Below are 21,995 nucleotides of genomic sequence, written 5' to 3'. Positions count from 1 at the left end.
TAGAAACACAATTTTTACTAAGTGGAAAAGAATGGTGTGAGTTGTTTAAACTAGAAGAAAAGGTAAATAGAGGTAAAAATACACAGGGACGACCATGGTAGAGGATTCTGAGGGCTGGATGATGATAATATGGAAGTTCATCATACTGTTCTAATTTTATATATGTTCAAAACTCACCAGGGACTTACTTCCCTAGTGGTCCAATGGGTAAGTCTCCAAGCTTCCTGCCAGGGGACACAGGTTGATCCCTGGTTGGGAAAGTAAGATCCCTAAGCATCGTGAAGCAAGGCCAAAACTCCCCCAAAATCGAACAAAAAAACACCTCACCATAAAAGGTTAAAAAAAAAAACAGACAAAAACTTGCTGACAAATCACTTGTTCAGACTGGTGACTCTCAAGGATCTTGGATGACCATTCTTTGAGGAGTCTCTTCATTCAGCCAAGCTTGAAGAATGAGATGACCTTTCGCTTCCCAAAGCTCAGAATTACTTCTTAAACAGTTTCAAATATTCCCATATGCTATGGGAAAGAGCATTATGAACTAACAATGTTTTAGTTTCTAAGACCTTATACCACTCAATCTTGAGGAAATCAATTCTCCTAAAACTATTTGTTTACCTATCAAAACTGCCTTTATATAGCTGATTTCCATTATGCACCTTAGATTATAATCTCTAAGTGGACAAAGATTTAACTCACCTTTACAGTGTTTTGCTTGGTAACAGTTATTAAAATTGCCACAGAAAATAACTGCCAACTCTAAACACTTCCCTCGAAGGGAGGTACTGAGTATCTTCTTCTATGTTATCCTGTGTTGACTTATGACTCTGAATATATTGTATACTGTGAATCATTTTAGGGTTACAAATAACTCATCCATTAGGCTGTAAATTTCACTAGATAAAAAAGTACAGGGGAGCAAGCAAGCCAATAGCTAAGAAATACAACTATAATTTTTTTTTTTTCCAGTCTCACCTTAGCCACATTTTTTTTCTGCTTCATACTAGATCACAAAGTTATACCAGTCTTCTCATTTGTGATGAGCTGAAGAAAACAGAAGAGTTCAAATTCACTTTATTCTAACAATAAGGCAAGGAAGCACAATAGAAAACTAAATTCTAATTGTAAATGTTTTTCTGCAACATAACATTTTCAAATCAGCTTAAATCCAGAGAGAATTTTTTTTATTACACAATTTGATTTTTACATCAATAAAATCTTAGATATAACAATACAGATGAAGGAACAACAATTTAATTTGTATTGAAATAAATACGAGATACACAAAGCACATACAGTGGAAAAGGGTCACAATAAATTACAAGTGGAGACATTAGTTTGCTCAATCACCAGAGAAAGCCCTTGACACTTCCAATTTCACACCATCAAATTTATCATTCTTGCTGATTTAAGCAGAACACAAAACAAATATGGATCCCAGGGCTTACTTTCACAGGTACCAGCATAGATAATTTACTACAGTGATCCAATTTGGAAATCAGTAGGGACCAGTAAATCACTGCATAAAAGAAAGAGTGAATGAGGTCCTTTTTCCTTAGTGTCAGCAGGCTATGATTATTATGTTTATTAGATTCTCCTGAAAGGACTTCACATTTTCTCAAATATTCAGGAGCAGTATATTTCCCCTCTGAGCCCTATATTAGCATTTATGTGCTTTGGTCTTGAATACACAGTAATGATGAATTTTTCAATTTATTTTATAAATTTATATAGTCTGGATAGTATTGGCCTGAAGAGTATATAACTCCCCAACCTGTATAATATTAGATATTAAAAATGGAATCAAGAGAAGTTACCAAGAAATGCTGACAAACTGTATATACAAATTTAGTTCAATATATTCCATTACATAGAGCACCAGAGCAATGCATTTATTATAATCAAGCAATTTTCTATGACTCTCTAATCTTTGTGGCCCTTTTACATTTGTTCCAATATATACATATCACAAATGTTGCCTGCCTAAGACGTTGCCCATTTGGTCTCAACTTACAAATATAAACGTAAGCAAAAATTCATGTCAAAAGCATTTATCTTAAAGTTACAAAAAAAAAAAGTCAAAAGTTTGGAATTTAAACTGTTATGAACCAAGGGAAACAAAAAGTTAGCTCAAAAGTACTGAGCATATATATGTATTTTTTAAAAGTAGCTTCAGAAAACTATGATGGAAAAAGTAAAATGATTCTTGGGCCTTTCTCACTCCTGAAATATAAAGTAATTTTTAGATTCCAGCAAAGATATCTAGCAACAATTTTTTCCTATCATTTCCTAAGAAAAAGGAACTGTTTTAGACTAAAAAAATACTGTACTTTATCTCTGGTCACATCAAGTCATATTCAATGCAGGTCAGTTTTCCTATTTGTACTGCCCAAGAGGAGAAAGACTACTCTAGAGTTAATCCCTCACACAGACGTGTTCCTTCTAAGAACCCTCCTGAATACCAGCTTAGAAGATACACATGTCACAGAATAACTACCACCAGGAAACATCTCAAACATTGAGCAGCTTCTTTCTTATCCTTAATACCAGATCCAATTACAACTTTCCACCCAGAGTATTAGAAGAGGACTGCTCTTTAAAATAATTTCTGGAAACAACTTCTGGATTTACAAAACATATATGCCTTTGGTATACACTAAATCCATTGAACTATGCTATCGTATAGCCTCTCAGAATTCTCTTAATTCTAGAGAAATTTCAGTAAGGTGTTAAATGAAATTAGCTGTCTCTGTAACTCAAACTGAATTTACAACTCTAGGCACCATTCCTAATATCCAAAATTATCAACATGCTTTTGTATTACTGTGAAGTCTTAATTTTAAGAGATGGAACTGGCTGTACCTTGTTTACCTACAAAATGACCATGAAAAAAATTAAGTACCATTTTCTCTATACCTTAAAATGAAGGTGAAAGAAAAATTTTATAACTGACATGTTTAGGTAAATTAGGCACTTAGGGAAACAAAAACAAAAACAGCAGAGAGACTATGATCTGAGTAATACCACTAACTGTGGCCTATTCTATTTACCTAGGAAGCAGATATTAATAGGGTACTTATTCCAGCTTTTGAACGTTTTTGTATTTAAAAAATGTACTCAAGAGTAAATGCTTATTAAATATTTACTGAACGTTGAATAGTTATATATTAAAGAGAATCATGGAATTCAGGTCCTTAGTTTTATGGCTGACTCAGGATTTAGTGACATTTAACCTTTCAACATGGCATGATAAACAGCTGGGGACTACTTGAGGCAAGAGTGCCATCTACTGCTCATCAGCATAACTGGTTACTTTCTCCCTTGAGCTTTTCACCACAGAATAAAAATCAGCCTCAATTTGGGTGACAGCATTAAGCTAGCAGATCAAAAAGGGCTTTGGGTAGGGGTGGAGAGGAGCTTCAGACCTATGTTAATTAAAACACATTTGTTAACATTACATAAGGATCTTTACCACAATCCCTCAAAATTAGTTTCATTCATTCTGATCTCAAACTTTATTTAAGAAATTTCTCTTTGGACTGATGTTAGTTAAAATTCATGAGGAATCAAGTATACAAAAGGAATACAGAATCTCTGTTAGAATAAAGTAGATTCTGTATGAGGCCTACCCCTGTCCAAGAAAGTTTAATATTTAAAACTGCTAGAACAGCAGCACTATAAAACTTCCTAAACAATCAGACAGTCAAGATGTTAAATCAACTATTTTTAAACACATAAAAATAAATTCAGCTATGCTGTATTAAAAATAAATTCAGCAGCTGTAACTTTTCCTAGTACACTCATTCTATATACTCTATTATAATAATTTTCTTGTTATACATTTTGCATTGTGTAAATGACATCCAAGACATACAATTTTATTTTCTTGGCCTCGCGGCATGTGAGATCTTAGTTCCTTGACCAGGGCTTGAACTCACGCACTCTGCATTGGACTGGTGGAGTCTTAACCACTGGATCACCAAGGAAGTTCCTGTATTTCTTTAATTTTAACTTGATAGATATAAAGTTACACTGTACTTTCAGATGTCGAATGAGCTGACTGTACATATTCGTACTGCAAAATTCCTAACTATAAGTTCATGCAAACTAAACATCTGGCAATGCTCAAATTGTAGGATTTATTTTTTCATGAGTTTAGTGAAAGGAAAGTGAAAGTATTAGTTGCTCAGTTGTGTCCCACTCTTTGCAACCTCATGGACTGTAATCACCAGGCCCTTCTGTCCATGAAATATTCCAGGCAAGAACACTGGAGTGGGTTGCCATTTCCTTCTCCAGGGGACCTTCCCCACCCAGGGACTGAACTTGGGTCTCCTGCACTGCAGGCAGATTTGTTACCATCTGAGCCACCAGGGAAGCTTATTTATAAGCCAAACTTTTCTTTAAAAAATATATCAGAAGTATAATCCCATTATATGATAAAAGCCTCAACTTCTGAAGCACACAGAGTTTTAAATTTTAATAGTATTAATGTTAAATTCTTTTCATTAAAGCCCACCTGAATTATTTCCTTTAGGAAAATCTTTTTGATCAATAATAGTTTTCAAAATAAAGAAGAAAAAATAAAAACAGAGGCATACTTAACAGATCATTAAAAATAACAATCATGGTTAAAAGAGAGCACAAAAAAAGAAAATCAATAAATGGAAAAACTGGTGAAATTTAAGTTCCACATCTTAGTAGTTAATAGTATTGTTCCAGGGTTAATTTCTTAGTTTTGATAAATGTTCTATACTTATGGAATCTGTTAATACAAGGGGAAGCTGAGTAAAGGATATACAGAAACTCTACTATTTTTTACAACATTTTTACAAATCTAAAATTATCTCAAGATAAAAAAATTGTAGAAAACAAAGAAACTTAGTAACTTAAGAAAAATACGCCTTCAGCTGCCATAATTTCTTGATATAATTCAAATTTTTAAAAAACATCATTAGAAATAATATATAGTTTACTTAACATTAAAGTTAATTTATTGCTCTAGAAAATTTAGTTTTAAAAACCATCAGATTACACACATAGTGACAATGAGAGTGCCCCCCAACAATCGACTGTGTATTATGAGGCTTCTCTAACTTTGTAGGTAATATTACAAAATTACAAAAATAGCTGGTTACAGTTGAGCTATCAAGAAGGTATCACATTTCTAGAGACCAAAAAGTTGAATAAAAAGAAAACTGATGTTACTGCTAAGTCACTGAGTATATTTGAGAAATCCAAATTACATGCACATAGAAGAAAACTGGTTACAAAAACCATTACGTTACTCTGCATTAACATTTTGCCATGTTTTAAACATTTCCAATCATGCAATAAATAAAGGTGAGAATGAATTTTAAAAAGGAGTTGATGGAAGCTCAACAAATGTGTTTCATATGTTAAACAACTCAAATCACAGTTGCATAATACATTCAATTCCTCTAAATTCATCCATGCATTACAAGACTGAAATGCACACTATTTCCCCCACAACTCCTCTGGCCCCATTCCCAATCAATAACCAACACCTATAAACCTTTCTATTTAATCTGTTAAATGAAATTTGATAGGTAAGTATGTATGATCTTCATTATTATTTCAGAACAGATACAGAGTTCAGTCACAGCTCAATCTTCACTTACATTCCTTTCAAAGGGCACCTGAACTGGTGCAACTGTCCATGAAAATTCAAGCCTAGGAAACTGAGAAAACTGGCAGTCAAGAATCCGATCTAAGTAATTGTATCCACAATCCTAAAAGAAGGATTTACTATTTGAGAAATGTTATTCAACCTGTCTCTGAGAGGAAAACTGTATGACTACTGCTCGCTGATGTAAAATGTTTAGGTGACCACAAGTATTTACCCAGTTGGTTAACAACCTTTCAGCTGGGCCTGTAAGAAAAAAGAAACCCAAAGCCACAGAAGTAAATATGAAAATAAAATTTTGGAAGCTCATAGTATAAGATACATAAAGAAATTCAAAATAAATCTGTCCTAATGAAGCAGTACAAACTCTACATAAAAGCACTTTGAAATTAAATACAGGAGGAGGGAGGTGTTTTTGTTACAACCATCAACCAAAATTACTGAATGGCAAAAGAATACTGTCTCAAAGTATACTGAATTTACATGTTAATATTATCATAATGAACTCATGCCAGATGTAAATTCAGGTTACCAATTAGATGAAAACAAACTTTAGAGCTATTTTTACCAGACAAATAAATGTACTTCATGATAAAGGCACAGCAGCATCTAAAGAATTCTTGATACATTTATCACAAGATTCAAACTTCCTTAACTATTAACAACACATCACAAGAAAGTTTCTCAGAAAGTATTTGAAAGGCTTGATTTAACATGCCAGGAAAATGATTACTTTTGAGATGCATTTTATGTAAATTATGTAAATTGCATTGAGGTCAGTTTTACACCTGGAATTATCCATCCCTAGCAGAAGTACCAGCAGCTAACAATGCTTATTTATATTATATATAACTTAGCTGGATGTTACACTATGCGACCGTTGGTGCCAGTCTGCTTATAAAGGCAATACTCTGGAGACAAAGTCTTCTCACAAACAGTGGGCAAGCAGGTTTCATTATAAGATGTTCAACAACAATCCTCAGTTCATTAAACAAGGTCCTGCAACATAAAATATGTTTTCTTTCAGAAACTCAATGAAAAAGCAATGTGATTCAAGAGTAAATGCTGATAACGACTTTCCACTAAGAACTGAAAGAAGTAATAACCAGGATGTACTGCAGGCAACATACAGAATTAAAATTCCCCAAATCAACACCTGTGTCCTTTTTTGGGGAAAACATTCATTTAATAAATGCATTTAATAAATGGCTCTCTAAGGGCTGAGATTAGGGATGATTTGTATTTCCTTCACAGTTGAGTCACATAATCTTCACATCTGACTTACGCAAATTCAACTAGGTCTAAAAAAAGAGAGCAAGAATGTGAAAGTTATCTAATACGAGCTATCCCTCCTACCATTTCCTTAAAAGAACATACTGCCTCTTACAGCCTTCCTCATCTGAAAAATGGGAATATGTACTTATTGGAGTCACAGTGAAGTTTCAATGAGGCAACACAGAAAATGATCAATAAATGTTGCTATCATTTAGTTGCTGAGTCATGTTAAGACTCTGTGACCCCATGGACTGTAGCCCACCATCATTCCTCTACATCTAAAAAGTACTAAGTTCCAAACTTCTTACCCTGAGGCTCAAGAAGTTTTATGATATGGTTCCAATATACCTTTATATCTCCGCTCTAACCACTCACCACTCGGTATTTCCCTTCCGGTCAAACAGGCCTCCAAATGTGCCCCTGAAACTGTGTTTATCTTATTGCCTCTGAACTTGTGCTCCTATTGTTTTCCTACCTAAAATGCTTTTTCTTGTTCTCACTGGCTATTGAAAGTCTTTAATCCTTCCAGAACAAATTAAAATATTTTGTGAAACTTTCCTGGGCTCTTCTCTCTTCTGGTTTAATGATCTCTCCCCTCTTGCGGACTACAGTACTGATACAATAAACATGAAATTCATCACAGGTTGACATGTGAATACCACATCCTGCACTACTGTTTCCTTCCTTATTTGCGATGTGTTTCCTCAACTAGGATAGTACCAGGAGAGGGAGACTTTTGTCCTACACAGTTTTAAATTCCTTACGCTTTAGCACTGTTTTAGATGTGGTCAAGAAAACTTCAGTCTTAATGTCTGAAAAGCAAGCACCTCATCAATTCTAGAACTTAGATTCGCAAAACATTGCTTGCTTCTAAATTCTAACACAAAAGTTAAACAAGTCTTAAAAGTTACAAATGGTATATTTCACAATACTATTAATAAATAAAATAGATTTAAACTAATCACAAGCTTACCGACAATATGGATTTCTTCGAGAGGAGTATCGAAGAGTAAGGAATCTATAGTATATAAAAGGCTGGAACAAACTTCCTTGACCACTGAAATAAACAAATACAAGGGAAATAAATATACATTATCGATTCATATGTATACTCAACATTTAAAGGCAACTTAACTGGACAATGCGTGTGTTTACATTCATCAAATGATCATAATACTATCTATCATATCTAAGTCCAAGTTATTCATGTAGGTATTGTTAAATTTTTTAAAGCTATTAAATAAATCAGAAAATGTTATATAAATGCTTCAACAACTGCCACTAATAATTGGTAATCAAGTTTTAAAACTTTTTATAAAATATTTAAAATGAAAAGTTTATTTGGTATAAACAAATAAGAAAATTAATAAAACCATATAGGCTCACTAGTAAATGTGAGTATAGGCTAAACATAGCCTATATTATTTATTTTTCTTGGTTAAACTGACAATCATAATACCCCAAGAGTCATATACATGTTTCTGAAATTCTAAGTCTGGAATCCTTTCCTAGGAAAAACTCTCTTAAGATGTTCACTAAAACAACCACAAATAAAACACAGCAACAAACTAACGGTCTCCAGGCAAGAATACTGGAGTGGGTATCCTTCTCCAGGGGATCTTCTCCACCCAGGGATTGAACCTGGGTCTCTTGCATTGCAGGCAGATTCTTTACCATCTGAACCACCAGGGAAGCCCAGTTGGGTAGCAGGGCTGAGTAAATGATATGTATATTTGATGGATTCAGTATGCAATTACTTAAAATCTTGACTACTGAAAACTACACAGGAAATCTGAACAAAGCAGGATATAAAACTATACATATTATTACAACTATATTTTAAAAATTTGGGGTAGAATAAATGCATCAAGATCCTAAATGTGGTTTGATTTTTTGGTTAAATTTTTTTAGCCTCCCCACTCACCCTTGTCAGACCCACACAGCTTGTGGGATCTTAGTTCCCTGAGCAGGGATCAAATCCCAGCCCCCTGCAGTAGAAGCACAGAGTCCTAACCACTGGACTGCCAGGCAATTCTCCTTTTTAGCCTCTCTGCCCCCCCCAACTGTATTACTTTCATAATAAAAATTTACATGATTACAAATTTATAACTAAATATATCTTTCTCCAATAAATCATGTGATAAAAGTTTAACTCTGTAAATTGAAAAATAGAGGCATTACAGAACACATTAAGTAGAAAAGAATATTCAATGAAACACAAATTTTCCATCATCCAAGTTAGTTCCTTAATCAAAGTTACAGCAGTCTCTAATATAGCCTTCCAGAAATTTACATAAACAAGTGTATATAATGGCTAAAACGCAGTGCTCACTCTGTAATGCACTGAACTCAGTTAACTCTAGGAAGGAAGTGGTATTATCATTCCTATTTTAAAGATGAAGAACCCTGTGGACATACCTAGAGTCTGTCATACAGAGGGAATAAGTCAGAAAGAGAAAAATAAATATCATACATGAACGCATATATATGGAATCTAGCAAAGGTACTGATGAACGTACTTGCAGGGCAGGAGCAGAGAGGCAGATGTAGAGAAGGCAGAGAGGGGACGTGTGAACACAGGGTGGGAAGAAGAGGGCAGCACACACTGAGGGCAGCACTGACATATATGCATCACACCATGTGCAAGACAGACGGCTAGTGGGAAGCTGCGAGCACAGGAGCTCAGCTCAGTGCTCTGCGATGACCTGGAGGGGTGGGACGGGGCATCGGGAGGAAGGGCCAACAGGGAGAGGACATACGCACATATAACTGATTCAGGACGCTGCACAGCAGAAACGAACAGAACGTTATAAAACAACTATATTCCAAAAAAAAGAGATGAAACAGAACGAAACATATATGCCTTTAAACACGCACACCTCAAACATAAATGGGGAATACCCTACACAGTTCTCAACTCACTTTAAATGTATTGTATCTTAGCGATCATCCCCTATCACAACACACAAATTATCTTATTCTTTTTACAACCTGAAATATTCCATTTTATGCATGTACTAACATGCTCTCTACTAATGAACAAACCCAAAATGATCATCCTTTTATCTGTCTTTGCACATGTGTGTGTATTATGTAAGATAAACTAATTCACAGACTCCATGTGTAAGATAAACTCAAAAACTGTTCACTTCTAAATATAGTTCTATGCATTATTGCTACAACTTTAACTTAATAACAAGGCCTTCTAATATTAGACGGTGCTTCTACCATGAAAGGTAGCATTTAAGGAATAATGACTTGAAATGTTTAACTTTATAATCTGTGTTAAAGTCAAGTGACAAACTTGAACCATTAATAGCTTCTCTTAATTAGGGAATTGAATAATACTTCATTACTTAGCTTTACTTTTTAAAAATAACATGATTCTTCTATTTAAATATTTTGGTAAATTCTCATTTCCTTTATAATAATCTTAAAAATTAAGATCAACTTGTACATTGTAAGTGTTTAAATAAAAGACTAAATACCACAACTGACTTAATATACCAATATAGTAAAAACTTGGTATGCCAACAAAAAATTCACTACAGTTCCAATAATGAGGTTTTTTGTTTAAATGTGCTTGGCGTCTCAGCATTTCATTGTAATTCTCTTCAGCTTACTTAAAAGGAGAACAAAGTGTTCTGTTTATTAACCTGAATAGACACCAATTATCTCCACATATAGAGTTAGTTTTGGTAGCTACATTTTAACTTTCACTCAGGTACATAAAGCAAATCACAGAATTTGGGGATACCCAAGACCAGGCGACCCAAGAAACAGAAAAATAAGCAAGAAAGAAAGAGGGTAAAAAGTTCCTTTCATCAATTAAAATGTTTAAGTGTATGATGAGGATCACAAAAAAAGATGAATTAACCTCTAGGGTGAAAATTCCAGAGGAGAATAATAGACAAATACAGTTGCATCAAATTCTATACTTAATATTCATGGAACGTTACAATTGGAAGGATTTTTTGAAGTTACTAATTTCAACTACTATTAGTTTTTTAAATGTACAAAAACAAGGCCCAGAAGGCCTAGTTAACTGTCAAATCATCCAGAATCCAGCTCCCTGACACTCGGTAAGTTTTTCCATTGTACCATTCTAGGACCCTATTTAAATTATATTATCTAGTTTGGAACCCCACAGCTTAACAACATGTGGTGATCCTGGAATTTTCAGAGGAAAATATTATTTACAACAATGGTACAGATGTATTTATGAGGAAATCTAAAAAACTCTCTTACCAGCTTAAAAACACTGCTAAGGAAAGGAGTAACCGTTGGTATATAGAAACCTCACTAGTTAATCAAGGCAATGAACATTAAAATGAAATATTTCAGACAAAAATGTTTGTTACAAACTAATGAGACTATGGAAAATAGGTAACACAGATCTATTAGAGGGCAATTTGGTACATGGTCTATTAAATATAAAATATACCCAGCTTAGACTCAGTAAAAGTATATATGGATTCACACAAAAGTATAAGCAGACAGGTTAAAAAAAAATGTTTACTGCAGCAACATTTGGAAAAGTAAAAATCTGAAAACAAACGGCCATTAATAAAATGTAGCATAATAATATGATGGAGCACTATACACCCATTAAACAAAACCAGAACTGTGAATGTCAATATAAACAGGTCACAAAAACATACTGTATGAGTGAAAGCAGCAAGGTGCACACAACTCATGCCTGTGATGTACAATAAAAATGAAACAAAGCCCCACACCCATAAAATAATAATACACATTTCCTATCTGTGTAAGTCCTTTAAAATAACTACATATATGCACTCTTATCAAATTCCTTAGCTCTGGGAAGGAGAGGACAGAATTGCAACTAGCATTCATAGTTAAATGATATTTTAGTTTTTTATCTGTAATGTCCTATTATCTGAGAAACTGAAAATTGAAAAAGCAATAATCTGGGAAGAAATGTAGTTTTATTTAACTATTTTCCTTTACATATTTTTACATTTTTAAAAATTTATTTTTTAATTGGAGTATAACTGCTTAACAATGTTGTGTTAAGCTTCTGCTGTACAACATGAATCAGCCTTGCCCTCTTGAGAGAAATGTAGTTTTATAACTTAAATGCAAGAATTCAGAGACTGAGGCCAATACTATCCTAATGTTCTATTTTCAAAAAGAAGGTTTTCTTTACTTACGCATTCTTCTCATAACTAACAAACAAAATAAGGAGGTGGCAGTAGGCAACTACCAATACCAGACCTTAACTTTTCAGATTTTTCTCCAGTATGGGAAAAATAATCTCAGTAATGTTACAATGGACTAAATTAGCCTTTCTAAGACTCTTTCAAAAGTAGTTATTTGGAAAATAATTTTCAAAATGTTAAATAACTCATACTGTATACGGAGAAGGCAATGGCACCCCACTCCAGTACTCTTGCCTGGAAAATCCCATGGACGGAGGAGCCTGGTAGGCTGCAGTCCATGGGGTCGTGAAGAGTCGGACACGACTGAGCGACTTCACTTTCACTTTTCACTTTCATGCATTGGAGAAGGAAGTGGCAACCCACTCCAGGGTTCTTGCCTGGAGAATCCCAGGGATGGGGGAGCCTGGTGGGCTGCCCTCTATGGGGGTCGCACAGAGTCGGACACGACTGAAGCGACTTAGCAGCAGCAGCAGCAGGAAATAATAAAGAAGACAAATTCCTAGGTTTACTATAGTCTACTACAGTAGTAATGCTATCACAGTAGTTCTCTACTATCACATGAGAAGATGATTGCTAAGATCCATCAAGCTCTACATACTAGTATTTATTTCAATAGATTTAAGCAGCATAAAACTTGAGTTGATACATTTATTATATTCACTTAGACATCAGCCTCCTAAAATAAATGTATTTTTATTCTTACCTGAAAAGCATAAAAACTGTAGCAGGCATCAAGAATATTTCATTACAAGCAATGAACTTCAGAATATTCTGTTGATTAGTGCTTAATTTATCCAAGAGAGATCTCAGCAGAGGTAAACTATTTGAACCCTTTGCCTTAAAAACGTAAGAAAATAAATATTAGAAGTCATGAAAGCATTTTCGATCACTCAATTATTTTCTTTCCTTAGATAAATGGCATATCTAACATGCAATACAATCAAAAGACAATTATTTGAAAATGATGATATAAAAATTTACAAACTATACTTTTAGGGACAAAAGTTAACATATTTTCCTGCTTCACTGTATTTTCTATATTTGAAGAATTAAATAGAGAATTTTAATAAAAGCCCTTTTCATTCATTGATGCTTCGTTTAAGAAAGATTAGATTATTCCACTAAAAGTGGTGGTGATTTCTCTGACCATAACAAAATCTGGCTGTGCAGAAAGTATCTGAGATTCCTTAGTTAATTAAAGATAGAAATCATAAAGTTCAGTTTACTGCTATAACCCAAGAACTATGGAGATAAAGAAAAAGGCCAACACAAGGCAAATTTTTGGATATTTTAATTTAATCTTCAGTGCATATGCAGTCAATCTGCCTGGCACATGGAGGTTATTAGACTAAATGTTCCGACTCAGGAATAAGAAAATGTTTTAGAAACGCAGTAGCTTTGAACATCAGTGTAAAGAAATTCAGTACACTCTACTCATCTAGTATGTTAAAATCACTGACAGAATGAGACTTCTGACAACTTATCTAATGTATTTCAAACTTCTGAAACTCCTCCAGGAACTGGGCAGTGATTTTAACTACAATCCATTATTACAAAATGTACTATTTTATTGAAACAATAAAAAATTCCAAAATTTTCAAATCACGAATTTAGAGCAGGTCTGTAAGGAACATAAGAACTTTCTGAGACACACGCCCAAATGTCTTGGAACTCAAATTTGTGTCAACTACCTGTAAATCCGGGAGTCAAAAGACAAGGCCAACATTGTTCTACTTACATCAAGGATCTTTTTTGTGTATGTGGCAGCATGAAGCAAAGAAAATAACAAGACTGGGAAAATACTCACTGAAGAAAATAATTAAGGAAAACATTACAAATTCATCAAGTACTTTGCACAACAGGGTATGTATTATGTTCAAGTATACAGATCTGAAATGGCATCTGCTAAAATGAGTTCAGTGATGGCTTCTGTTTCACTGATACTTCATAAAATGAAGTGTTTTTTTTAAATCTGTAAACATTTTTTTAAACCCACAGTTCTTTTTATGAATAGTGAAAAAGTTTTTTCCCCTATTTCTAGTATATAACATATTGTGAACATTTGCTAAATTAAATTAAAATCTAGACCACCTCAAAGTGATAAGTAAATAATATGGCTTTTAACCCCACAATGGTCATTCTGGACGGAATACCTTAGCCATCAAATACCAACACAGTCTCTGTACTGCTTTCAACAACTTAAGAAGGAGTATAGGGTAATGGTTTAAAAAGCAGTTCCCAAATTTTCCTCAACTATAGATCTTTAACTCATTTTTCCTACAAGGATTTCATTAGTTTGAGATACGGTTCCAATCAAGCTTTTATAGTCAAGCTTTCATGGTTAAGGTATTCTCAATCTGTACAAATAAAAAAGACATTATATACCTGGTTTGTATATATACTCAATTGAGAGTTTCATCAGTTTTAATTATAGACATGAGCAAAGAATCCTCATTTTAAGTTTCATTATTTGGCTTTTTGTGATAGATAATATATACAATTTTCTTTTAGCTTTTTTAAAAAATGGAAATTGCTCAAAATACTCTATTTATCCCAACTTCTGCTAGGTTGATAACAAAAAACCCCCACTTGTCCAAGTTATTTCCATGAAATGATATAGACTGTTAATCATAAATGGAAAAAACACTTGTCCTCAATAGCAATGTCTAAAAAATAATCCATGATATTTTTCTACACCAACTGGAAGCTTGGTGTGAGGGAAATGATGACCACTATGACACAATCTGAGTATCAAATTCATTATAACCATAACTCATCATTTAGGACCCAAAGGTTCCTAAGTTCCTACTGGCAAGTAAAACACTGACCCACAGCCAAGTGTTGTAAGAATTCTAACTCTCTAACATAAAAGTTATTCAATTAATATCCTGACCAAACCTTCCCTGTCACTTATAAGAATTAAATAAAATGCCAATCTCCTGAGAAGAAATCACACATACATAAAAATAGCTTTACACTTTTAACAGAATCCTGAATTCAGAGTCAAGATATCTGGGTCTCATTCTTGGCTCTGACACTAACTTCAATTCCCTAGGCCAAGTTCCATCTTCTGTCGTACAAATTTGCAGTGATCAAAGCTAGGGGTTTCTAAGAAGTCCTATCTCTAACATTCTATAGTTCAGAAATCCTTGATAAGAGACTCATAATTTTAGCATTCATTGTTAAACTATCTAGAAAATTCAAGGGACAAAGAGTGTATAATAGAAATAGGACAATATATCACCTTTCTAAGAGCAAAGATCAGAACATGACTTTGGGCTCACTTTTACTAATGTAACACCTAACTACTTTAGGAATCAGATTAGTATTTCTTGTCAATTAATAGCTTATGTTATTCCCACTACATACTCCCCTCCCAGTAAGAATTAAAGAACATTAAATCCTTAATCTTCAACATTCCCTAGAGATGGCATAGCAAATAACTGGACAGAAAAGACAGAGAGGTTGTCTTCACTGTCATTGAGTCATTTGGCAGCATCTCAGGATTCACTCAATATAAATGTCCCAGAAATCATAACTGATGTCTTCAATTTGCTCTACATTAATATCTAGAAAACAGTTTCTACCATTTCTATTTTTCTCTTCAAGGAACTTTTAAGCTACTAAGGGCAGAAACAAGAATCTCTATATAATTTCCCATTATATCTCAGAAAAGCAAGAATTTTAATATTGCTGACTGTAAAGAACCTCAATGAATGTGGCTGATAAAAACAGGTCAATCCAATGATATGTCAACAAACGTGCTAATCGCTTACAGCTGCAGTACAAGGATTATCTAGCGAGTTTTACCTACACTACTATTCACTTGCCAATGTGCTATCAGGCAGGTTATTTTAAACTCCTTGAGCCTCAGTATACTTATCAATAATACAATGCTCATAATAATTTTCTTTAGAATGTCGCATATACTGTCAAAACAAGTGCTCAAAAAAATTTTCCTTCCATTCTCTTCTCCTTAAGACTTGTGTTAGAGACATATTTTATTGTGCTTTCCATTATGTACAGCTGTATCATAAATATTCAAGAACACTTAAGGGCAACACTTCTTAAAGTACAGAATATTTTCCTAAGGGATGATTCAAGGGGAACTGGGTAGCTGGGTGGACAACCGATTAAAATGATTAAGTTTAGCAAAGACTGGTAACTCTTAGTCTCACACTGCACGTTACCGTATCAAAGGTCCCACAGTAAACAATCTGTTTAGCAATGTTAAAGCTATTGCTTCCCAAACATCAAACTGAAGAATCTCTTCCCCTTCATTTAAAAATTACCTATTATCCCACAACATATTTCTGAAATGTATAAACTTACAAATTCCAAAACTCCATGGGTCTGTCCTTATTTTCTACTTTGTGTTGTGCTGTGCTTAGTGGCTCAGTTGTGTCTGACTCTTTTCGACCCCATGGACTACAGCCTGCTAGGCTTCTCTGTCCATGGGGATTCTCCAGGCAAGAATACTGGAGTGGGTTGCTATGTCATCCTCCAGGGGATCTCCCCAACCCAGGGATCAAACTCAGGTCCCCTGCATTTACCATCTGAGCCACTAGGGAAGCCCAAGAATACTGAAGTGGGTAGCCTGGCCCTTCTCCAGAGGATCTTTCCAACCCAGGAATTGAACCAGCGTCTCTTGCATTTCAGGCTATTCAAAGCAAATACTAATTTCTTTTTACTTTATTAATTACCTCATTCTCGGCTTAAATATAAGTTATTTCTTGATTAATTTCCTTTTGTTTAAAGTTAAAAGACAGAGCTAAGGATTTCTCTTTTCTTAAAGCAAGACATCTGGGTATCTTCCCAAAGAAGGTGTGAGTTAAATGAAAGAAACTCACATATTAAAATGTAAGTCCTCCATGGGCTTGTGCTTTGAATCTGAATTTTGCAATATCCATTGCTAACAGAGAAGTTTATAAGTTCAAATATAAAAAGTTTAAAATTCCCAATCACCTCTTCAAAACTTGGACTTCACATTTTAGAGTCAGAATCTCTTATACTTAACGTATCTGCTTTCTAAGTGCCAACAAACTAACCAACCCAGGCTTCATGGAACACCTTCATTGCCGAATCCTTCCAGTAGCAAAAAAATAATCAAAAGTGATCTCCCTACATTCAGTAAGTAATTTCACTGTCAAAACGGTAAAAAAGGATACTTGTAACAGGGTAGGAATTGACAAAGATGAGTGAATACAACAGGTAGTGGCAGCTGTCCTCTAACAAAGCCTGGGCCAGGAATGCTCTGCTTAACTGGAAGTGTGGTAATCTTTGGTGCAGCCTCAGAGCACTAGTGAGAGCATTTGCCAGCAGAGCACGTTGGTAAAAGCTTGCCGCTTCATGCAACCTGCGAATTACAGTGGAGAGATCATCAGGAGACGTAAACAGCTACCATACCTCTTCCTCCTTTGTGAATTGCATCATAATTGCACAACACCTAATACCTAAATCTATTACTTGAGAATAGAAAAAAAAATTATGTGACTCTACTGAAGCTTTTTAGAAGCATCATTTTATATATATACCCAACTGAACGTTTATCTCTACTGAAGTATAATTGATGTACAATATCCAACTGAATTTTGGAAAGCAGCCATTCTTCCTCTTAAACACTCAAAAAGGCAAAAAAACATGAACTCATCCCCACATTCATTTCCTCTCAGATTTTCAATGTGATGTTACTTTTCACAAACCACATAATATAAAATTATACCTCCAGTTGGTACTATTACTAGAATATTAGTACCTTTAAGGATGAGACATGTGTTTTATTATTTATCAACCCCCTGGCTGTTTAACGAAGTGTGATATCTAAAAAGGTATTCCAGAAAAAAATGGACTGAACAGCAGAAACACGTATAATACATACCCAAGAAGAGGCAGAACAAACAAAGCAGAGCAGTAAACTGTGAATAAGCGAGAAAGCCACATTGCTGTGTCCAGTTTATTGGCCATCATGAATTGCTGAATTTAAAAAGAAAAATACTGCAGTTAAATTAAGCTTGCAAATTATGTTTTAAAGGATGACTATTTTGCAATTTTAGTCCTATTCAAAATGTCTCAACGCTCCTGTACCAACTGGTTTTTTTAGGTATAACTCTTAGGGCAATTGTTTCTTCATTAGTGAGTTTCTTCCTTCTCCTGAAAGCTCCCTGACAAGTTTTTCACAGATTTCTGTGGCCCTAGACTAAACATGCACATATCACTTTCTTCTCCACTTATTCCTCATTCTATCTTTTCTTTTGCTGCATTTTGCTAAAAGATATGTCCATCACAGTAATTCAATAACTTAAAATTGATTTTCTCAAACTGTATTTCATATTCAAATTCTTAAGTGGCTTTTACATTTTTGGATAGTATCTACATAAACAATTTTTACATCATGACCCAACATAAACATGTGAGTATATAAAATAAAACAAATTTCACAAAAACAATACTTACTTTTACTATGTGTGATGGATTCTGCTATTCTGTATTCTATTTAATGTTTTAGAAACAATGTTTACACAAAAAGGATTTCAAACCTAACAGGTTTTAACCTGGAGTCTCAAACACTGCTGGAACCAATCTAACTTTAATTCTTTTTAGAAGAAGATACAAAAAACTTTGGGGAAAGAAACGCAAGCCTATTTTAAAATTTCAAGGATGTTTTTAGTTTTAATGCAGGCTTTCTAACAGTATGCAGGTAGTTTCAGATACATGCCTCGGGGTTTATTCTATCCAAACCTACTACATGTTACTCTTGTAAATTTAAATGGTCACCAGTAAGTCAAGTGGAAGGATGAATCCAGCTTACAGTGCTCAGTTTCTCTACAAATATTCAGACTGTACACAACTGTCTGAAATTTAATTTTAGAACATTTTAAAAAAATCTATTTGTTTAGGGTATTCATTTTGTGATAAATCATTGAATTCTGCGTTTCACCTCGTACTCTTTTATGCATGTGCATTTTTTAACTACATAGTTTAAAAAAAGATCTAAGAAAATGTATTGGTTTACATTTTAAGAGTGAACTGACTGACCACGACAAATAATTCAGGCAAAAAATATCAATGGATCTTTGGGTGAAAAAAATATTGAGGTGAAAAATTATTCACATAATCTTAAAGTATCATGACACAGAATACTCTTTATTCACAAAGACAGGAAGTTATCTTTACTGTAGAGAATCTGGTGGACACCACCAAAGCCAAATGACCAAACTCCAGTGATGGGATAAATCAACATAAGATGATTCCTGATATATATAAAATGCCCTGAGAAGAACGAAATCTCTCTTATTTAATATTCCTACCAAGCATTTAACCTGAATCTAGTCAAGGGGGGTGGGGGGATACAAAAAATTAGGTAATTCCAATTTAAGGAGCATTCTGCAAAACAACAGGTCTGGACTCTGGTAAGACAAAAATGGGAAGAGACGAACAAGGGAATTATTCCAGACTGAAAGGGACCAAAGGTCAGTAAACACCCTGCAAGCTTTCTGATTGAGTGTGGATAAGAAGAAAGCAATTTAAAAGACAATTGAGGAAATTTAAATATGAATTGTATATTAGGTGGTAACAAGTAGCAACGTTAAATTTGCAAATGAACTACACAAATTTTTGAGGTAACTGCATTGTGGTCTGTACAAAAATATTCTACATAAGTACTACATTATGGGTTAATTATAATGACGCATATAACTCTGAAATGGTTCAGCAAAATAAAAAAGGTGTGCACAAAGAGAGATGCTGTACATTTTTTAAAAAAGTGACTGGCTCAATTCACATGCTTAGTGTTTAAGTACAATTTTGCTTCTGGTACCAAAAAAAAAAAAAAGACAGCAGCAGAAATGCATCCTAGAAATAAAAGTTTACATAAGCTTAATATTTCTCTTCGTAAAATGACGAAGGAGGAAAAGAGAAAAAACCGTTCTTCTCTGCCAGCACGCATGTGCGCAATGAGGCGTGTGTCACAGCACAATCTCAGGTCGCATCTTCAACCGTGGGACCTAGGACAGAGACCGAAGGGTGGGAAGAGACGAAAAGGCCCTCTGTCCTCGGCATTCAGGTGGGCATACAAGTGAGGGCCACTGCTGGAGGCTCGCCTGTTGTAGCTGCCGAATCAGAAACTTTAGCTCCGTCTAACGTCTTAGCTCACGATCGGCTCTCTCCCCACCCCCACCCCTATCATTAATCCCAGTCCCAAAAGCAATAAGCCGGTGGAACGCCTGGGACCCGACTTTCAACACTCCCAGCTCCTTCCTAACTTGCAATCAAGCCAAACGATCCTGTCCGCTCACTTACCACTGCGCCCGCCCCTTGGGGGCCGTTGGGGGCCGTATCCGCCATGGGGGCGCTCTCACTAGCGTCTGAGACGCTGCAATCGGGAAGAGAAAAAAGGAAGGTCAGCGCCGGGGCCGCAACTCCGGGAACCGGCTTCCCTGTTCTCTGCGGGAGCTTCCGAACCTTCACAGAGCAAAGGTCTCGCCGCTTCAGTGCAGCGGACTGTCCCAAGGGCACCCGCAACGGCCGGAAAATACCCGCTTGGCACCGCCAAGAGCAAAGCTGGGTTTCCAGAAAGACCGAGACGAAGGCGGAGCTTCGGAACGGGGCCCAGCAGGACCGACCTAACGCCACCGGCTCCAGGTTATTGCCGAACCCGGAAGTGCTCGCTTTGCTTCCGTGGGGAAGAGGCGGTGACGCAGAGGGGACGGTGGAGCGGTGCCCTGAGGCATGACGGGAACTGTCGTTTTTCTTGCTTTGGCTTCCCGTTTCTTGCACGCCCATTGTTCTGTAAGCTAAGAAGCCGGGCAGCTGAAGCAGCTTTTGCCTCATCGTCCTCTCAGAGCTGGTCCACTCTACCCGTGGCCAAACCAGAAAGGCTCTCTATTCCCTGATCCAGAAGCCTCGGAAATGTTTTCTTTGCCGTTTTCTTTCAGAGGCCCACGAAGCTCTTTGATGCTACCTCTAAAATTAGTTATTTCAACAAGCACTTAATGAGAGCTGCTATGTGACAAGCCCTGTACTTGGCAAAGAATATTTCAGAGATGGTTATGACACAGACTGCGGGAGAGAGAGGAGAAACGGCAGTCATAGCCCAGTGCGTCAGTAATGTGTGCAGAGGCGGAGTTAATCACAGGCGGCACACAGCGGGGGGCCTGAATCAGCTGCGTCCCGGAAGCGTTCCTAGAAAACCTAATTCTGGCGCAAAGTTTTGAAGTACAAGAAGTTGGCTAATTGGGGAAGGGGAATGCAGACAGCAACAGAAAGTGCATGAAGCAACTGGACAGTTCAGTATAACCACAAAGGTCACTCTGGAGACAGGATAAGGGGATGATCAGAGGGGCAAACCCATAAGCCCACCAGGGGCAGGCTTCCCTGGTGGTCCAGTGGTTAAGAGTACTTCTTGCAGTGCAGGGAACACAGGTTTGATCCCTGACCTGAGAAGATCCCAGGAGCAAGTGGGCAACTAAGCCTGTGCGCTACAACCACTGAGCCGGAATGCAGCAACTATTGAAGCCCTCCTGCCCTGAAACCTGTGCTCCTCAACAAGAGAAGCCACTGTAATGAGAAGCACGTGAATCGCAGCTACAGAGTAGGCCCCCTCACCACAACTAGAGAAAGCCAGTACCACCAGCAGCAATGAAGACTCAGCACAGCCAAAAATAAATAAATAATTCAAAACACCAGGGCCTTCCGGGACTTCCCTGGTGGTCCAGTGGCCAAGACTCTGAGCTCCAAGTGCAGGAGGCCCGAGTTCAATCCCTGGTTAGGAGAGCTAGATCCCACAGGCCACAGTTAATAGCTCTCATGCCACAAGTAAAGATCCTGCATGCCTCAAATAAAACCCAGCACAGCCAAATACATAAACACAAAAATTTTAAAAAAAATCCAGGGGC

General features: G+C 35.9%; 1 protein-coding gene across 1 annotated transcript; it reads right to left on the bottom strand.

The window, feature by feature from the left end:
• Positions 1 to 4,917: 4,917 nt before the first annotated feature.
• On the bottom strand, positions 4,918 to 20,732 carry TMEM33 (transmembrane protein 33). Its single transcript, XM_068974781.1, has 7 exons — positions 20,401 to 20,732; positions 17,981 to 18,075; positions 17,271 to 17,458; positions 13,841 to 13,908; positions 12,806 to 12,939; positions 7,893 to 7,976; positions 4,918 to 6,643 (listed from the first exon to the last, which is right to left on the bottom strand). Exons 1-7 carry the CDS (start codon positions 20,443 to 20,445, stop codon positions 6,514 to 6,516), a joined length of 744 nt encoding a protein of 247 aa, XP_068830882.1. The 5' UTR covers positions 20,446 to 20,732; the 3' UTR covers positions 4,918 to 6,513.
• Positions 20,733 to 21,995: the final 1,263 nt, after the last annotated feature.

Source organism: Capricornis sumatraensis, chromosome 7, assembly GCF_032405125.1.
Source record: "Capricornis sumatraensis isolate serow.1 chromosome 7, serow.2, whole genome shotgun sequence".
In the NCBI taxonomy this organism is placed as follows: Eukaryota; Metazoa; Chordata; class Mammalia; order Artiodactyla; family Bovidae; genus Capricornis; species Capricornis sumatraensis.
This window is presented reverse-complemented; position numbering and strand designations above follow the sequence as displayed.